The 19,453-nt window shown below is 36.4% G+C and overlaps 2 protein-coding genes across 2 annotated transcripts; one reads left to right on the top strand and one right to left on the bottom strand.

The window, feature by feature from the left end:
- Positions 1-1,255: 1,255 nt before the first annotated feature.
- On the bottom strand, positions 1,256-2,881 carry LOC123654542. Its single transcript, XM_045590441.1, has one exon. The coding sequence runs from the start codon at positions 2,879-2,881 to the stop codon at positions 1,256-1,258; it is 1,626 nt and encodes a 541-aa protein (XP_045446397.1).
- A 2,809-nt stretch (positions 2,882-5,690) lies between these two features.
- Positions 5,691-12,104, top strand: LOC123654609. The gene is made up of 8 exons (XM_045590505.1): positions 5,691-6,042; positions 6,110-6,274; positions 6,405-6,541; positions 7,009-7,094; positions 8,219-8,404; positions 9,365-9,607; positions 10,081-10,372; positions 11,037-12,104. Exons 1-8 carry the CDS (start codon positions 5,924-5,926, stop codon positions 11,840-11,842), a joined length of 2,034 nt encoding a protein of 677 aa, XP_045446461.1. The 5' UTR covers positions 5,691-5,923; the 3' UTR covers positions 11,843-12,104.
- The last annotated feature ends 7,349 nt before the right edge of the window (positions 12,105-19,453 follow it).

The raw sequence follows: 19,453 nt of genomic DNA, 5'->3' as shown, positions 1-19,453 counted from the left end.
GCTCTTTAGCATGAGCTCTTTCGACCCGCACCAATTCTTGGGCATGACGGGCGCGCTCCTTCTCGAGGCTGCACTTGTGTCGGCTGCGCGAGTCCGAGAGCGACAGAACCGTCTCGTAGAGGCCCTGCAGACTCTCATAGGCGATCATTTTCACCCCACGCTTCATATTGCCGCTACTTTCTAAAGCTTCCTTGCCGCGTTGTAGGAGGTCGTTGGCCACACCCGTGACCATGTCCATTTCTACTCCTGTTCCTCTCTTTGGGGTGGTGTAGAGGAGGGAGGTCCTCCTGCTGTTTTCGGAGGCTACAGAGCCCGCCGAGGACGTCTCACCGTCCTCCAGATCTGACAATGGGGGCTCCGAGGCTGTGTCGGTGTGGACGACAGTGAATTCCGGTACATTTTTGGGTTTTTCGCTTGATGTCGACGGCAGCGGTGCGGCAGGTGTACTAGTTCCGGTTACGTTTGCAAGCTTTTTCAGTACTTTTTTACGAAGCGAGACCGATGATTTTGAAATCACCGATGACGCTTCGGTTGTCTTTTTGTTGATGTGTGAAGACATCTTTGCTTGCACTTATGTACTAAAGATATCTATACAACTAATAACTACTTTCAAAATATACAGCGATGATTACTTTTAAAACTAGATTTGATCAGTTGGACTCACGTGGCGAAAGGATGTGATGTGCCGATGATTCCGCAAGTGTCCCGTAGCTTTGTCGTTGCAGCTGTCTTTTCACGTGTTCTTCGCGCGGTCTTGATACAGTATTTACTTGATACAGTTTTACTTTATTTGAAGAAGCAGAGTCAGGTGCAGTTTGCAGTCTCGCGACGTCCGAGCCGCGACGCAACGTAAGTATTTTTTTTGTCGGTCACGCGCTTAAACTAGGTCGCGAGATTGATGTGCGCTTCGACTGTTTTATTTACCTTGTGTGAATTTTAAATAATTTATTATGTAACGTTCCTTCTATGTGTTTTTTCTCTGCTGTCTTTCCACTGAAGATGGTATGGATGGAGTCGTTGCAAGGGTCTTATCACCAACTCTCTGTTGATCTAACTCTCAATTTATTGCGACGATCCTTTCTGCTTGTATCAATGATTTAAAACTTAGGTCTTGTTACTCCGGTCCCCTTGGGGTTACGGGTTTGCCCGCAGGGTATGATGTGAAAAGCACTTCCGAAAATCACTTGGCACACCCACTGTGGCGCTTGGCTAAAGATTCTATTTTTGCAGAATTTTTATTGAGGAGCCGATGTTGTTAGTGCGATGTATTGTATTGTTGTTTTTGGCTATAAATATTGTATTTAGCGACTTGAGTTATGATAGAATCGATGTTAGGTAAAGGATATGCATCTAGTTCCGTAAATCTATTTATAGTTTGGGAATAGTCAATGACAAGACGCTTCCGATGATAGCCATCACTAGTAACGAGTACTTGTGCCCTCCAAGGCGAGATACTGGGTTCGATAACCTTGTCTTTAAGTAAGTTGCTTATTTCGTTAGATATAAATTCTTGGTCTTCTTGAGAATGCCGTCTGGAGCGAATAGCTATAGGTTTTATATTTGGTGAAAGATTGGTAAAAACTGAAGCTGGTGGGACAGATGCCTCCATTACATTGCAAACTTTCAAGGGCCTTTTGTCTCCTCCGAATTGAAGTTCAAATGATGAGTGTTTTCCTAATATATCATGCCCAATGATAACGTCAGCACACAGATCGCCAACAATGAGCAGAGGTTGATGCTGGTATATATGTTCACCAATCTGAATTGTAGCGTAGCATAGTCCCTCGACATACGATATATTGTTAAGAGATGCTAAAGTTATCGCTTGTCGACAGGGCTTTCGTTTAAGGTTCATGGTTAGAGCAGTATTCTTATCGATAAAGCTGATTGAACTTCCGGTGTCGAGTAGCGCATCTGCTTGATAGTTGTTCAAGGTAATAGGAATGGTAGCTTTGCGTAGGCTGGATGGAGCAGCAGCGGATATAATTGACAAATGAGAATCGGTAACTTGGGGTTGAGTAACGTCGTCATCGTCTGTGGTAATAACATTTACTGTACGTTGACCTGGTCTTGAACTACGGCAAAGGGTTGCAAAATGTCCTTTTTTGGAGCAAAGTTGACATTGGGCATTATTAGCGGGGCACTTGATCCTTTGATGAACATTGCCACCGCAGAAAAAGCATCGGCGGTCACTTTGCGTAGGGCGACTGTATTGAAAATTTTGAGTTCTTGTTGCTGCTAAATTGAACTGTGGTTGCGGTGCTTGAGTTTCAGAGATTGCATTAACAGGAACAGCAGACGTTGATGGAGATGATACTGTAAGTAATCGTGAAGTATTTTCAGCAGTTTCTAAAGATATTGCCAGATTCAATGTTTCTTCCAGAGACATAGTAGATTTTTCTAGCAGCCTTTCTCTTATTTTCTGTGACAATATTCCGGCAATGAACGTACCACATACGGTTTCGTTTTGATGTTCATTAGCAGTAACAGCTTTGAAGTGACATTCACGAGCAAGAATGGCAAGAGATCTCGAATACTCAGCTAACGTTTCGCCAGGCTGTTGCTTTCTAGTAGCAAGACGATGCCGAGCCAAGGTAATATTTTTTCGTTTCTCGTAGGTGGTACTGAGAGTGGTCATAGCATCAACGTACGTGTTGCAAGCTTGAATGAAATTAAATATCGATGGCGAGATATGGTTTACAAGGAGTTTGTACTTAAGGGCATCGTCAGCCGAAGCGGCTTCCTGTGCGATAAAATTTTCAAATGAGTACTTCCAATGAATCCATTTCAGGTCTGAGCCGGCCACTGCGGGTTCCACGTCAAAACGTTCGGGACGTAGATACCGAGATATTGAGGAAGACTTTTCCTTTTCGTCAGGCATAGCGAGCACAATATCAGCAAAACACAAAATTATTGTTGAATAAATTGATACAGATAAAGACAGAACCAAATAGAATATTGGCTGTATTCAACAATAAAATAAGACATAGTAAATAATTAGGTATTGATATTTTGACAGAATGACACTGATGATTATGTCATAGTATTATCTAATATTATAAAGAAGGTAATTAAATAACATGTAACCTTCATGCTTAACAAGGAGATCACATCACTTGGTATAAGTTCCTTGGTTCAATTCGACACGCGAGAATCCCCGCACCGTGTTACGCTGCGCGAGGGATTGATAAGTGAGGCATCAGCATGTGGCATTAAATCATATTATTATTTTTCTACCACGCACGACCTCTATGGAACCAGCTGCCACCTAGGGTATTTCCGAACCAATACGACCTAGGGACCTTCAAAAGAAGAGCATATTCCTTTTTGAAAGGCCGGCAACGCGCCTGCTAATCCTTTGATGTAGCGGGTGCTATATATGTTCTGTGAGCGGGTGTCTGTGGATGTTGTTTTTCACTTACCATCAGGTGAGCCAACTGTCCGTTTGCCCCCTCTTATATTAAAAAAAAAATATTTTAACGTAATGCGATATACTTAGGCCGTTTACGTACACCAAATTCAAATATCAATACTATATCATCAGTTCGGTTTAACACGCGCTAGCGGTCGGTCGCTAATTTCCGAGCTACGTGACATTTCTTTTTTAAATCAAAATGTCAACAACTGTAAAATGTGTCTTGTAATATTGTAATTAATGAAATGCTTGCCTTAATTTGTGATAAAATGGACATTATGGATGAGGCAGCCGTAAATGTGTCACGGCGTTCTCTTAAAGTGATATTGTGACTGCGAAACGGTTGCTGTATGAATCGTTATCGAAGCAAATGAAGATAAGAAAACTTGATGGGAAGACTGTAAGAGATATTGATGACATCCTCTGTACGCTGAAAGAAGCTGATCCAGAAGTTCTACCGATCTTCGTTGCACGGTAGTTGCAAAAACTATCCCCAGTTCTTTTCGACCACGTCGATGTAACACAAATTCTCAAGGACTTTGTGAACAGTCGTCAGGATCTCAACAATATTTTTCATTGCTATACAAGTAAGGAGGATTTAAATATACTGAAACATGTCATTGAAACGCTGAAAGTTGCCTCGGTTGTAAATAATTTTCCTAGAAACAGAAATCCGAAGAGGCGAGCTTGTATATTAGAAAGTTTCGAAACAGTGGTTCTATGGAGTTGCAGCCTTTCAGCAATGAGAAGGACATTTGTGAGGGTGCTGCCTTGCTCATTACACCGAGCAGAAAAAACCGTTACAAAAATCAACATCCCGAAGAGGGTAGTAGTGAAAACAAATTATCGACCGAACAAATGAATATCGGTGTGTCACTGGCTGACTTCGTCGAGTCAGCTGTGAGCGGATCGCTCGAAGAGGTAAACAAATCAAAGCTAGCGCCGCGCCGAGCGAGCGTATGACTCATGCGTTGAATGTTCCTCCACCTACAATACCGTCAGACGGGCCGTTCTACAATGACCACAAGCCACAGGAGAGAAAATCTTACACTAAAGTTATGGAACAGGGTGAATGGAAGCCTCCAGAAGAAAATAAAAAATGGATATTAGTACATAAAAAAAGATTCAAAAATCGATGTGTTGGTAACAAAGGGAAAGCCGTTGTCGAATCAAATATAAATTTTAAAGCGGCGGATATATGAATACCGTTGTATATTTATAACATAGCAAAAAATAAGATATAAGTCTCTGTTGATTTGGAGAAAGTTATTATGAAAATCCCATAAGATTATGATGTATACAAAGGTTATGTGCCTAAAACTGCGCTTCAGCCTGTAATATCCCACTACTGGGCATAGGCTTCTTTCCCCATGTAGGAGAAGGATCAGAGCTTAATCCACCACGCTGCTCCAATGCGGGTTGGCGGATATATTCCCTACTATAAGTAACGATCGTTATCAGGTGTACATGATAACAACCGGGACCGACGGCTTAACGTGCTCTCCGAGGCACGGTGGAGAAACCCAAAAGGACTGCACAAATATGCACTTATGTGCCTAAAAGTAAAATAGCATATTTTTTTAAAGGTGAATTTTGGCCGGAAGGAGTGGCATTTAGACGCTTTATAGACTTCAAAGGAAGACACCGAAGTGGTCAAATGTCCAGGACTACCTTTAATCAATAATTTTCAGTTACAACTAAAATAATTAGTTTAGTAGTGGTTGACCTCACCCAAGCTTTTTAACTTGTATATTAATAAACTGAAACCGAGGGGCTCAGCAGTACCTACATAGGATGCCATGTAGGCGGAACGTGCATCAATAACATTAGCTATGCAGACGATATGGTGCTGCTGAGCCCATTGATCGGCACCGTGACTAAGTTGTGACTTTTGTTGGCCGTCTAAAATTTGAAATAGATTATTCAATTTTTGTACGATAATTTGAAGCAACGATGACTTTATTTTTTGGTCCACTGAAATTTTTGTTAAGTATTTCTATGATAATTTGAAGCACTGAAATTTGAAAACAGTTATTCAATGTAATTTACTTAAAAACTTGAATTGGAATTTTTTTGTTGGGTGTACGATAATGTTTCGAAAACACTGTAATTTCTCGGTACTGTGTCGATCAGACGGGCAAAAATTTCTGGTAACACTGAATTATGCAATGTGCATTTGTGCAATAAAACAAAACGTCATTACGTCAAACATTGGGGTCGTGTGTGTGTAAAAATCGTAGACAGAGTAAACTAGTTTACTCTGTCTACGGTAAAAATATTAGTTGTTTAAAATTACAAAATGTAACTGTCATTTTGATTTTCTCTGAATTTAAACAGCTATAATAGAATTAAATGAAGTTGTTTACATATTATCTTAAGTATAAATATTGTTACATATGATTTCGGTGTATACTCTGCAAATAAGGATACTTCTATTATTTAAATTATGGATCGAAGCGGTTAGATGTTATTGTTGTGTTAGGCATTAAATATTTACTTCGTTTCGAAATGACTGATAAAAATGATAGTCCAAACAATAATAAAAAATTTACACCTCCCACGAGGAACAAAGTTCGCAATCCTTTTGATAAAGTTTTAATAGAAAGTTTACACAAACCAATATGCAGGTACGTACTAATGCATTTCAACGATCACATTTTTGTTCTATATATTTTGAACTGTATGTATTTTTAGCCCCGGTATGTGCAAAATGTACAAAACGTCTAACAACGGTTCATTTAAATGGGATATCGACCAAGCATGTACCTTAGTGCCCGCCGATATAGTTGCATGCAATAGTCAATTTGAGCCATCGCCTGATCCAGCGTTAGAAAAGATAGCAGAGGAGGCAAATGAAAGGTACATATGTATTTTTTCATTTAAATATACCCATAACTTAATGTTATGTATTACAATTTTTTGTCATTAAAGCTGAAGGAGTTGACAACATTGTCCAGAAATATAATTTAATCAAAATTGTGTATTTCAGGTTTTTTTCACAGGAGATGGTTATGCCTAGTCCATTAGAAACAACAAAAAAAGTAAAGCCACTGCAGACATCTTCAGATGCCAGTAATCTCATCATCTCTAGCTACATTAGTGAAAAGACAACATCAGTCCGAGAAGGTACAATTTTACTTATGTTACAACAGTTTGTTGTTGACATTAAATTATTTATTTATTTTATTTTTATTTATTTATGCATAAAAAACTTAAAACTAACATTACAGTAACCCAATGCGTTAGTTAAATTGATTACAAATTCTACCTTTATCTATAGATTTTTGTAAAGAAATAACATTAAATTTAACAAATAATTTATACAATTCAATAAAATCAAAATAATCAAAAAATATATTAACATTAGTATATTTTGTAATTTCAAAACAGAGTTGAAGAGTGATAAAAATTCTCAAGACATAAATGTTTGTTCTTTTTTAACATCAAATATGATATTACCATATTGACTAACATGCCACTGCCACTATATGACTATACTGTACTATATCCATATCATCCATATCATATTAGTGTTAAATATGAGTGAACTAAAATGCATGTGGTCTTTTTATTACAATCAATATTTTTTTTAGTTTCAGCTCAAACTGTGCTTACATTACCACCAAAACTACCTCCTGAGTTAGAGAAAGTTTTAGAGCCATTCTGCACTTATACACAGGTATGTCATTTAAAAAGCAATTGCACATTTGCACCCTTTTCTAATGATCAATAGTAACTGTAATAAACACTGCATTTGCACAACGGTCACAGCACTGTATTGTGGCTATTGTGCTGGCGGTTGCGTGTTTGATCCCCGCACATGACAAACATTTGTATTAGCCATACAGATGTTTGCCGTGATCTGGATGGTTGTGTTGCGTTTTTGTGCTGTCCTTGTGGGTCTTGTTTCAGGTTCTAGGTTATAACCTTATAAAAGGTTATAACTATAGTTTAGCTTAATCAAGATTTAATATTTAAATGACAATTTGACAATGAAGAAGAATTTCTCTGATAAATTAAATAAATCAAGTTATACTATTTTTGTGATTTTAACATGAGCATTAATGAACAAAGTAATGACTTTTTGGTCCAATTCATGTTCTTCTATCTGCTATAGTTACGGAAATTAAATGTAAAACTTAAATGTGTATTGAAAGAGAATATTTTATCCTACAAAAGATGATACTCTAATGTACCTAGCCCATTTAGTTCATACATAAAACTGATATTGCTCTCCTGTAAAATGATAATTTCTAACTTCTATCACTCGTCACAGGAGGCACAGAAGTAATTCTGGTATCACAAGTTAAGATTCAGCCTGTAACATCCTACTGGTCCATCCCAAAGGCATCTTTCTCCATGTAAGAGAAGGTTTGGAGCTTAATCTATCACGCTGCTCCACAATGGGTTGGGGGATATGTATCGCTAATATAAGTAACAATCGACAATAGATATTTATGATAACAACCGGGACCGATGGCTTTACGTGCTCACCGAGGTAAGGTGAGGAGACTCGCAAGGCCAGACATCCAAACCAGAAAGAAATATTTGTAAAAATACAAATATCCATCCCAAGCGGGAATTGAATCCGCAAACCGTCGGTGTTTTCGGTGACTACACGCACCACTACACCAGAGTGGTTGATGTCAAATCTAGTTATATTACCTTATCATTAACAATAGGTTAAAGTTTTAAGTGTATGTATAATAATTATGATACAGATAAATGATTTTTTTTTCTGTTTAGTAATATAAGTAATTTTTAAATATATTTAGACTGTTTATCTCGTATTAAAATTTTTAGGAAAATGATATGTTTGGTGAATATGAAATTACTGCAAATGGATCGTTAAGACGAAAATTGTTTTTCGAAGAGCACATTGATATGGAGCATGATGAATCTGAACAAACAGATGATGAGATTACGACAGAACAACGGCCTCCCTCCACCTATGAAGCTCACACCCCTGTCTTATTTAGTCCTGACTTGGTAATTTATAGCTAGTATTCTTTAAACTGTTGCCTAATGTAAATATTTTAATAATATGGGTTTATATATCCACAAGCTGTTTAATATTTTAACAAAAATAACAAAAGAGGTAATAGTAACTTTTTTACTCTAATCTGACTTCAAAAAGTAGATTTTAACTTCATAGGCTAAATGGCGTATTTGCCTCTATAATAAAATCTCAAAAGTAATATTACAATTGACAGTATGTAAAAACTAATGTTAGTTTTTATTTAGGATATTTATTAAATTTGTTACGTAATGTATTTATGGTTTCTAAAAGAGCAACTATTCCAACTAACACACTACAGAATCTATAGTCCAGAACTATGTTTAGTTTACATAGTGACTTTTCAGAAGTGCTTGTGAAGCCTATTTAAATTATTAAAGTTTTCATATTTGATTCTGAAAATCGGCAAGAATCTGTGCAAAGTTTTAGCTGAAATTTTCCTATTTTGTTTCTGTTAACTTAATAAACTAATAAAATTAATAAACGCTTCACACTCAACGGCGCCTAGTAGGATTTTCTCCTGTGTTGGGGGTCTGGAAACACACACAATACACAAACACAACGCCCAGACCACGACAAACATCTATATGGCCGATACAAATGTCTGTCGTGAGCGGGAATCGTACCCGCGACCGCCAGCGTAACAGCCAGTGCTATGAGCGCTACGCCAACGCGTCGTCGAACTAGAACATCACAACATTGTTTAATGAAAATATAAATTATTTACATACTATATAAAATTTTAATAGATTTCTATAATCGAAAAATGAATAAATAATTTTCTCTTATTGCAGTGTACACACACACTAATTATATCTCAATAAAAAACTAGTAATTAATCCTAAATAATTCTTTTATTATACATCTAATTCATCTGCTTTTCTTACTTAATCTATCTGTTACTATAATTTAAAAATAAAAAAACTTTACAGAGTTGTGATTTAGTGGCAAGAGGTATGAAACGGACGTTTGGCACACCACTCCACAAAGGTCAAATAAACAACAAACCATGTTACCGTAACAAAATACTTGACGTCGTTGACTTCGGTGAGCCCTGCTTTAGTCCGATCGAATTTAGGACACCAAAGCGCAGTGACCAGATCACAAAAACACCATCTTCATTCGCAAGTACTTCTATATCTCCAGTCACCAAAGTTACATCCAGCGATGAAGAAGTAAGACTTAAACAATTTTTTTTTTTCTAATCAATAGTAAAATATTTCCTTAAGTTCTAATAGTAATTAAAAGGGATATGTTCTGTTTTAGTTGTGATGTGGTTAAAATGCAGTTGAATGATTTTTAATGCCTTTAAATTATCAATGATAGGTTAAAAGTGTATAATCCATAAAGGAAAATATTTTATTTAAGTAAAAATTCTTTACGCACGCTTGACTTGAGTACGCTAGTGAATGCGTGACGGGAGCGATATGAAAAGTGTAAGCGGGCGAGGCGAACGGAAATTGAGAGGGAGATGTTAGTGGAGATAGAAAGAGAGACAGTTACCGTTTATTACAAGTAGGGGCAACTAATGAACTTTTACTTCAGTTGTGTTATCTAAAGCACACTCGTTTATATTCTTATATTATACTAAGAAGTTTATTTTTTATAACTTGATTATAATATGAAATGCCTTTTATACTTATTTCAGAAAAATAATTTCACTTCACCGGAATGTGAAACAATGGCAACTTGTCTCGATTGCATTGTTTCTGACGTAGAAAGTGAAAAGAAAGGTACATGTTTTTGTAAAACGACACCTAATAAATTAATTTTAAAAAGAAGTACATCACTTAAAGATTCTCCGCAAAGAAGCAGGAGTGGTTCCTTATTAGAGAAACGCAGTGTCAGTTTGTCGAGCTTAAACAGGAGCCGGTCAGTCCAGAAACTCGACTTCAGTACTGACATGAGTGTTGATGGGTCTATCCTCAATAATTCTCAAGGTATTTATTTTTTAATACTATTAAATTCAAATTTTTTGGCATTGGTTAGATTTACACACATGGCAATCTAACCCGCTAACTATATGTTAATACAAATGTTTATCGTGATCTAAGTGCTTAACCTTGTAAGCTGTATGTGTTTCCAGACACATTATTCAAATCCTAGTGGAATGCATAGTCCAAGAAGTGTTTTTATTTATAAAGTAAACGGAAATTAATATTGAATTTGTTACTGTTCCTAATTATAGTTTTAATAAAAAATAAAATATATATTTTGAAAACATTCATTGTTAAGGTTAACATTCATTATTATATAAAAAATGATATATTTCAATAGTTTCAAAGGTAGTCTTTGAAATTTAAATTTTAAAATTTTAATTATCTATAAAATATTTATTGTGATCAAAAGGCAAATCGACGTGTACAGATTATTTTTAACAGTTTCTGTGCAGAATTTCTGAGTATTCAGTTGATGTGCTTTATAAACTTTTTGGCAGACCTAAACATAAATACAGTAGATAGACTCTTTTGTTACATAGACAATGTAAATAAAAATCTTCAAGCGTATATGATAAAAATGTTAAATATTACCAATTGATATTTTACTTACATATTGTATTAATCTATATTTTATACTAATCAAAATATATTTCAACAGATTCAGAAAGTTCTTCAGATAACAAACGTGTATCTTGGTCAATCGTAGAAGACACTAGCATCCAGCAATTAGTTAAGACGGAATCTTCAAAGGAACTAACGCATGAAATGCAGTCTTCCACTAAAATACTTTGTGTAAATTTATTAGATGAGACACCTATTAGAATTAAACATAGATCAAATCTTCTATCCCACGAGATTAGTAAAATTCGTGCGTCTACCGTACCCAGTCCACTGCACATGTCCTTAGATAATAGCTTAGACAATTATGAAAATTCATTAAATATGGAAGATAAGAAAGTAGACTTTAACAACGTTGATCTCAAACTTTTGACTGATAATGTATCTCAGTTCGACTACAATACGAATAGTATAAAAACTGGCGACAGTTCGGATAGTTTGAAGCGACTCGATAGTGGATTTAACGAAAATACTTTCTACGCAAACGCTTCTAGTTACTACGAAAGTGCCATAAAACCCTCAGAGTTGACTGTGACTAAGATGGAGTCAAGTAAGTCTGTTTTTAAGGAAATATCGAATATTAATTGGGTGAGAGCGGATAGTGGATACAGAGACGAAACATCAACAGACAGTATGCACTTTTACCCACCGTGTCAGAGTTCGAGCCAGAATTCCGTGCGCTGTTCAGAATTTAAAATGCCTGAAAAAGAAAATATTGAAGAGTTTCACACAAGAAGCTCTAATAAAAACGATGCCATTTCGATGTCTGATATATTCACAGATGACTTGACATTTAATTGTAACTTTTCGTCGACGCCTTCGAAAAATAAGTCTCGTAAAGTTCATTCGTAGTTTTCTATTTATCATCATTCACTCAACTCTGAGAATATTTTTTGTAGTGTGATATGAATTTTATAAGCATTTATTAGTTCGAGGTATACAATAATTATTAATTTTGACTGGATATCCATTATTGTGGACATTTTATATTATGTTACATAGTTTTAAAAAAGAAGTGATTGTTACTTGATTACTTTGCATGAAATAATTATTTTTGAGAATTGTGTGTTTACTCAGGTAAAGAGGCATTTAATAAAAGTAAGAGACTGAAAACATAAAAGTCTTATTCATTTGACATATGGCTAAATCGATTTTTACATAGATTAAAACGAATTTAAGGCGAGAGATTTAAATCCTTTTTAACTGACTTCCAAAAAAGGAGGAGGTTCTCAATTCGACTGTATTTTCTTTTATGTATGTTACTTCAGAACTTTTGATTGGGTGAACTGATTTCGACAAACAATTTTAATCGAAAGGTGGTGTGTGTCATTTAGTCCCATTTAAATTTATTGGAGATCTAACAACTACTTTTCGAGTTATATCTAATAATGCGTTTCTACTTCACTATTTTTTCGTCGACCTACGTTGTATACCGCATAACTTTTTATTGGTTGTACCGATTTTGATGTTTATCATGTGTTCACATTTAAATTTCATCGAGATCTGACAATAACTTTTTGGGTAATCTTTGATAACGCGTATTTATTTACTTGACTATATTTTCGTCTACCTACGTTGTATTACTTGTCGATGTAATTGAAGTCGGTTTTTTTTTCGTTTGCGAGCAAATACAATTGTATATAACAATATAATATTTCGTCTATAAACACCCTTAAAGTTGTTAAAATGTAAAAAAATCAGAAATACTCTAAGGTTTAAGTGTACATCCTAACATTTTCTTACAAATATATTCGTGTACAAACTTTCGGACTGTAATTATATACATATATTAATAGAGTCCGAATTGCGGCCAAACAAAATTTCATAACTCCATTTTCTTTAGGCACGTTTAATAATTATCTTAAGCTAAAATAAATAACTCACACATTTTTCTCGAGATATTTTGCACTTATATGTGTATAAGGACAATTTTGAAATATCACCTTGTAGTGTTGTTACCTTTTCATCATTCTATGATCTTCGAGTGCCACATTTTTATTGAGAATCGGTATGCCTACCTATAAGGGATACGAAATATTACTATAGCCCTTTTTTTGCAAAATATATACAGTCTCAATATCTTTCGCATTACCCCACAGTAACAGACCGTGAGACATTAAACCATAGGTTATATATACATTTATATACCATTAAACAAGCAGTCATGCAGTAGCAGCGTCGGTCAGTTGACGAAATTTTCTAAGTGCGTTATTAAGTCCACGGCTATAGCAGTCGGCATGGTATAGCTATCAAGTAAATCGTAATACAAGGGTGTGATAGAAGAATGTAAATAAAATTCCACGACCACGCTCAGCTCAGTGATAGTAACTGACAAATGTAGTTTTTATTTTCAACAGATTGAGATGTATCATAAACATTACTTGCCAAAACTGCACAGCGATGTCGACCCCGCTGCTGTGTTATTATCTAACCAATTTTAAGATTATAATATTGTTAAAGATTTTGTATCTATGCTCTACACCGGATATTGTAATTGGCTTTGGTATGACTGTAGTCGTGTTGACGTATAGTCTATTGTTAACTTCACTTCCGTTCTTCATCTTGAATCGTTCCATCTGCTTGTGACTTGTGACAAATTGTTAAATTAATTGTATTATTGTATTTTACTTTTATAATCCGACAGTGTAATGCAGTGATAGTTTATTGAAATAAAACTCACATTTCATTACGAATATCTTTGGTATTATTTCGTGCTGCTACTCTCCTGACGATCTCCACGGCGCAACCTAACTTTGCTAACAGGTTATGGGCCCAGGCCCGAGGAATAGAGAGTTTTGCGCACGAACAAAATGGCCGAATCAAATGTGAGTACAATTCATCATATCGAAAAGCTGGCGGGGTGCTCCAATTATTCTAGCTGGAAGTTTGCTATGGAAATGCAATTAACTTTGGAAAATTTGTGGAGTTGTGTAAGCACCGAAGCGGTCACTGATGCTGTAGCTGATAGGAAGGCGTTAGCTCGCATTGTTCTATCGCTTCAACCCGCGCTTTATCAATACGTCAGGCAGTGTAAAACAGCTCATGAGGCTTGGACTAAACTAGCTGCTAGTTTCGAAGACAAAGGACTATATCGTCGCGTAGTCTTACTTCGTCAGTTGCACAGGATCGACTATAATCAATACTCATCGATGTCTGAATACATTGAGGCTATAATGCACTTAGTACAGCAACTCTCTGATATAGGAAAGACAATTGAAGATGCTGAAGTGGCAGAGATAATGTTGTCAGGATTGCCCGAACAGTTTGACATAGTCGTATCAAGTCTTGCGGCGGGGTCGATTGCTAGCACATTGACAAGTGAATTAGTGAGGACCAGACTACTACTTGAGGACCATAGGCGTAGCACCGACAAATCTTCATCGGCATATGTAGTGAAAAATCAAACAACACACACCAACAAGAAGATGGTAACCTGCACATATTGTAAACGTCAAGGACATGTAGCCAAACGATGCTTCAAGAGACGGCGTGAGGAGAGTAATAGGGAGAAGGAACACACTCTCTTTGCTGCTGCCTTCGCCGATTCGAGCTCAAGCGAATTCATTATTGATAGCGGAGCTACTGCTCACATGTGTAGGGACTTGAATCTCATGTGTGATATTAAGGATAGGAATTATATTATATCCGTCGCCAATGGGGAAGAGCTTTCAAGTAAAGCAATAGGCAAGATACAAGTAAGTTCAAGTATTAGTTTGTCAAATGTACTTCTGGTGCCTCAACTGTCAAATAATTTAATGTCTGTCAGCCAAATTACTGCCAAAGGTTACACTGTAGTTTTTAAGGATAACTTATGTACTGTATATAATCAGAATACAAAAATCTCAGGCAGCCAAATTTTCTCAGCTTGTAAAACAAATGGGCTTTATAAATTTAAAGTTCAGCAAGGTAGGTCCTTACCCCCTGATCACTCCAAGCCCCTTCATCCTAGGCAGGGGACAGTGAGTGTTCACACAGCTGCGTCTGTGCCTAAAAGCTTATGGCATAAGCGCCTTGGTCATCTAAACCACTCAAGTGTAAGTATCCTGGGAGGTGGTGGTCAGTGTTCTGGTGTTGTTTTTCAGGAAGACAATTCAATGGAACCTGCCAGCTGTGTCTCTTGCTTGTCAGGCAAGATGCATGAGGCATCTTTTCCTCAAGCTAGTGGAAGACGTGCTGCCAAACCTCTGGAGCTGGTGCACTCGGATGTGGCTGGACCGGTGCAAGTCAGCACTTGGGGCGGAGCCCGCTACTTGTTGACCTTCACTGATGACTGTACGAGGAAGACCTTCGGATACCTCATGAAGTCTAAAGATGAAGTAAGTTCCCATTTTGTTTCTTTTAAAGCTATGGTAGAAAAACAGACAGGATTGCCTATTAAGGTATTACGTACTGACAACGGAACCGAGTACTGCAATAATAAATTATCTAATCATCTAAAGAAGGAAGGGATAGTTCACCAAACCTCTATGCCTTATTGCCCTCAGCAGAACGGCGTGGCGGAGCGTGTCAATAGGACAATATTTGATAAAGCACGTGCTATGTTACTGGAATCTGGGTTGTCGAATCGTTTTTGGGGGGAAGCTGTGATGACAGCAATCTATTTAAAAAATAGAAGCCCTACCGCCGTGTTGTCAAACAGAATACCAGAATGCGAATGGACCGGATCCAATATTGATCTTAGTCACTTGCGTACTTTTGGCTGCGTTGCATATGCACATGTTCCTAATCAGAAAAGACAAAAGCTTGATGCCAAGGCAAAGAAATATATATTTGTAGGATATGGTGATAATTGTAAAGGTTACCGTTTAGTTGACCCAGCGGATCCTCGTAAAGTAACTCATTCAAGGACAGTTACATTTTTAGAAAACGAGTTTGCTGGAAAATATACCAAAGATGAATTTAAAATAGAAAATTATACAAGTACATTATTTTATAATAATTCACATGCAGATGGTAATGAGATGAGGAATGATTTTTTAAATATTGACATCAATACAAATAATAATATAGTAGATAATGAAATTTTAAGGTCTAATGATGATTCTTCTGTACTTTCAGACGCGGAGAGTACGCCACATGCTTTCTCGCCGCTATCTGACGTCAACTACTGCACCGGAGATGAAGGTGATGAAGATGGTATGCCTGTTGGCACTGACTCTTCTCTGCCGGAATCTACATCTCGAGGAGGAGAGCCGACATTGTCTGTAGGTACAGATGCGTCTTGCTCGCCACGACCAGTGCGTAATAATAGAGGTAAATTGCCTATTAAATATAAGGACTACGACCTGTCTACTATGATGGCTGATGCTGCTTCGCTAAGTGACCCCATGTCATACCACGAGGCGATGAATTCACGCGATAAAGATAAATGGCTTGAAGCTATGAAGAGTGAGTTCAGTGCCATGATCAAAAATGGCGTATGGGAGCTCGTTGATCGCCCGAAAACAGGTAATGTGATCAAGTCTAAATGGGTATATAAGAGAAAACACGACGCCACGGGTAAGTTTGATAAATTCAAAGCCAGATTGGTTGCCCGGGGTTTTACGCAAAAAGAAGGGGTAGATTATTCTGATACTTTTTCTCCTGTAGTCAGGCATTCAACCCTTAGGATTTTGTTTTCTATTGCCACTCAATTTAACCTAGAGATAGATCATTTGGATGTAACTACAGCGTTTCTAAATGGCGACCTTAGCGAAACAATATATATGGAACAGCCAATTGGTTTTAGTAACGGAGACAAAAATAAAGTTTGTTTACTAAAGAAAAGCATATATGGCTTTAAACAGGCTAGTCGTGTATGGAATATTAAGATACATAATATTTTAACTAATAACGGCTTTAGCCAGTCAAAATGTGAGCCCTGTATTTATGTAAAAAGATCCAAAAATGAATATGTGATAATAGCTCTATATGTAGATGACTTATATGTGTTCCATAGTGGTTGTATAAAAGGTGTTTTGTCGCTTTTACAGCAACACTTTGATATAAGACACTTAGGAGAACTAAAGAGCTGTTTAGGGATCAATGTAACAAGAAAGGAAAATGTAATTATTTTAGACCAAGTAGACTACATTAAGCGTCTGTTAAGTAAATTCTGTATGCAGGATTGTAAACCGGTCGCAACACCTTTGCCTGTGAACTTAAAGCTAGATAAAGCAGATAAATGTTTAGAAGATTCCGTTTATAATTATAGAGAGCTTTTAGGTTCACTTATGTATTTAGCGGTTTGTACGCGACCAGACATTTCATATGCCTGCAGCCAACTAAGTCAGTTTGGTACATGCTTTGATATGAGTCATTGGCGTGCTGCTAAAAGAATATTAAGATATTTAGCGGGAACGACAAATTATGGTCTTTATTTTTATAAGAGTAGTGGTTTGTCGATTGGTGCATTCACTGATGCAGACTGGGCCAATGATTTATCAGATCGCAAGTCTTATACTGGGTATATCATTAAACTCGGTAGGAATGTCATAAACTGGGAAGCTAGGAAACAGCGTTGTATAGCATTATCTAGTACAGAGGCTGAATACCTAGCTATTTCTGATGTATGTAAGGACATATGTTTTGTGAGAAATTTCTTGTCAGAAATTTTAAACAAAACTTTTAATGTTGTAGTATACAATGATAACCAAAGCGCACAAAAATTGTTGCTAATAAAAGAATATTCCCATAGACGAACTAAACACATTGACTTGCGGTATCATTATGTTAAGGACTTAATGCAAAAAGATTTATTCGATGTAAAATACTTACCAACAGAGCGCATGGTAGCAGATATGTTTACAAAACCATTGTGTAGAGAAAAACACTATAGTTTTATTAAAGAATTAAATGTATGTAGTCTAAATTAATAACAGGGATCACACTATATTTGAAATAAATGACATGTATTAATGGTTTGTTGTAAATATAAGTGCATTAAAGATTTATGACTTATAATTATAGAATTGTGATCATGCATTAATGTGTTGCATTGTGAAATGTTATTTTTTCTGCATTGTGTAGTCATAATCAGGTGCCTATGTTTTTTGAATGTGTATTTGTTTTAGCATGATGTAGTGTGTTACTGAATATGTTTTGTATTTGTAATACTATATCCCATGTAGAGCCTAAGGAGGAGTGTTAAAGATTTTGTATCTATGCTCTACACCGGATATTGTAATTGGCTTTGGTATGACTGTAGTCGTGTTGACGTATAGTCTATTGTTAACTTCACTTCCGTTCTTCATCTTGAATCGTTCCATCTGCTTGTGACTTGTGACAAATTGTTAAATTAATTGTATTATTGTATTTTACTTTTATAATCCGACAGTGTAATGCAGTGATAGTTTATTGAAATAAAACTCACATTTCATTACGAATATCTTTGGTATTATTTCGTGCTGCTACTCTCCTGACGATCTCCACGGCGCAACCTAACTTTGCTAACAAATATATAGCTACGAGTCGTATAGGCGTTAATTGAAATAACGATACTAAGTCGCACTTCGAAGGCTTCGTATTCAGTCAAGATATCGCTAGACTAGCGCTCATTCGAATATGTGACTATATATACTGAATATACTGAAGTATTATTGGTCAACCAGAAGCCAGACCGGAAGTAACCTCTTCACGCTAACACCGCATCAGCAACATAATATAAATTGTGGTGAGTGTTTTTTTAATTTTGCTGCAGAATCACTTTAAAAAAATCGTGATGATTTTGAATTTCTCAACCGTTAGTATGTTAGTAGGTCACTATCGACTCAAGCAAGGTCTTATTGAGCTCTTCACAATGTATCTGTAACAGAAAGAAATACCCTTCTAGTGTTATTATATTGTAAAACAACTACGCAACTTAGTTATTATTTTGCTATAACTGTTATATAATATAATAATAACTCATGTTAAAGACGGTATATCAAAATAAAAACAACTTCAGGTTTTATGTTAGACCTCCAGGGATTACATATGAGGAACTGTATAAAATTTCGTGAAGCTATGCCGCCATGTAGAAAAAAACAGACATTAAATATAAAGTAATTATTTTGTTGCTCTCGTATATAATCCGTTTTTCCTAAATATCTCCTATGGACAGATATCGACCTGTTACTAATTTAGAAATGTTTAGATATTTTATACATAATTGAAAAAAAAATGAGGTAGGATAAAGCAGGAAATTTCCTGCTCAAAGATAGAGCAGCCCGAATTACAGAAAATCACAGCTAAATAACACTTTTCAAGCAGTGTTGTGTTCCTGTTGGTGAGTAAGATGATCACAGCTCCTGGGGGATTGGGGATAGGGTCGGCAACGCGCTTGCGATGCTTCTGGTGTTGCACGTAAGCTACGGTAATCGCCTACCATCAGGCGAGCCGTACGCTTGTTTGCCGATCTAGTTATATATAAATAAAAAAAATTAAAAAATAACGACGGTAGAATTCGGTAGAACTTCGTGTCCACGATCCTGAGCTAATCCTACT

The sequence above is a fragment of the Melitaea cinxia genome, chromosome 6, assembly GCF_905220565.1.
Source record: "Melitaea cinxia chromosome 6, ilMelCinx1.1, whole genome shotgun sequence".
NCBI classification, from domain to species: Eukaryota; Metazoa; Arthropoda; class Insecta; order Lepidoptera; family Nymphalidae; genus Melitaea; species Melitaea cinxia.
This window is presented reverse-complemented; position numbering and strand designations above follow the sequence as displayed.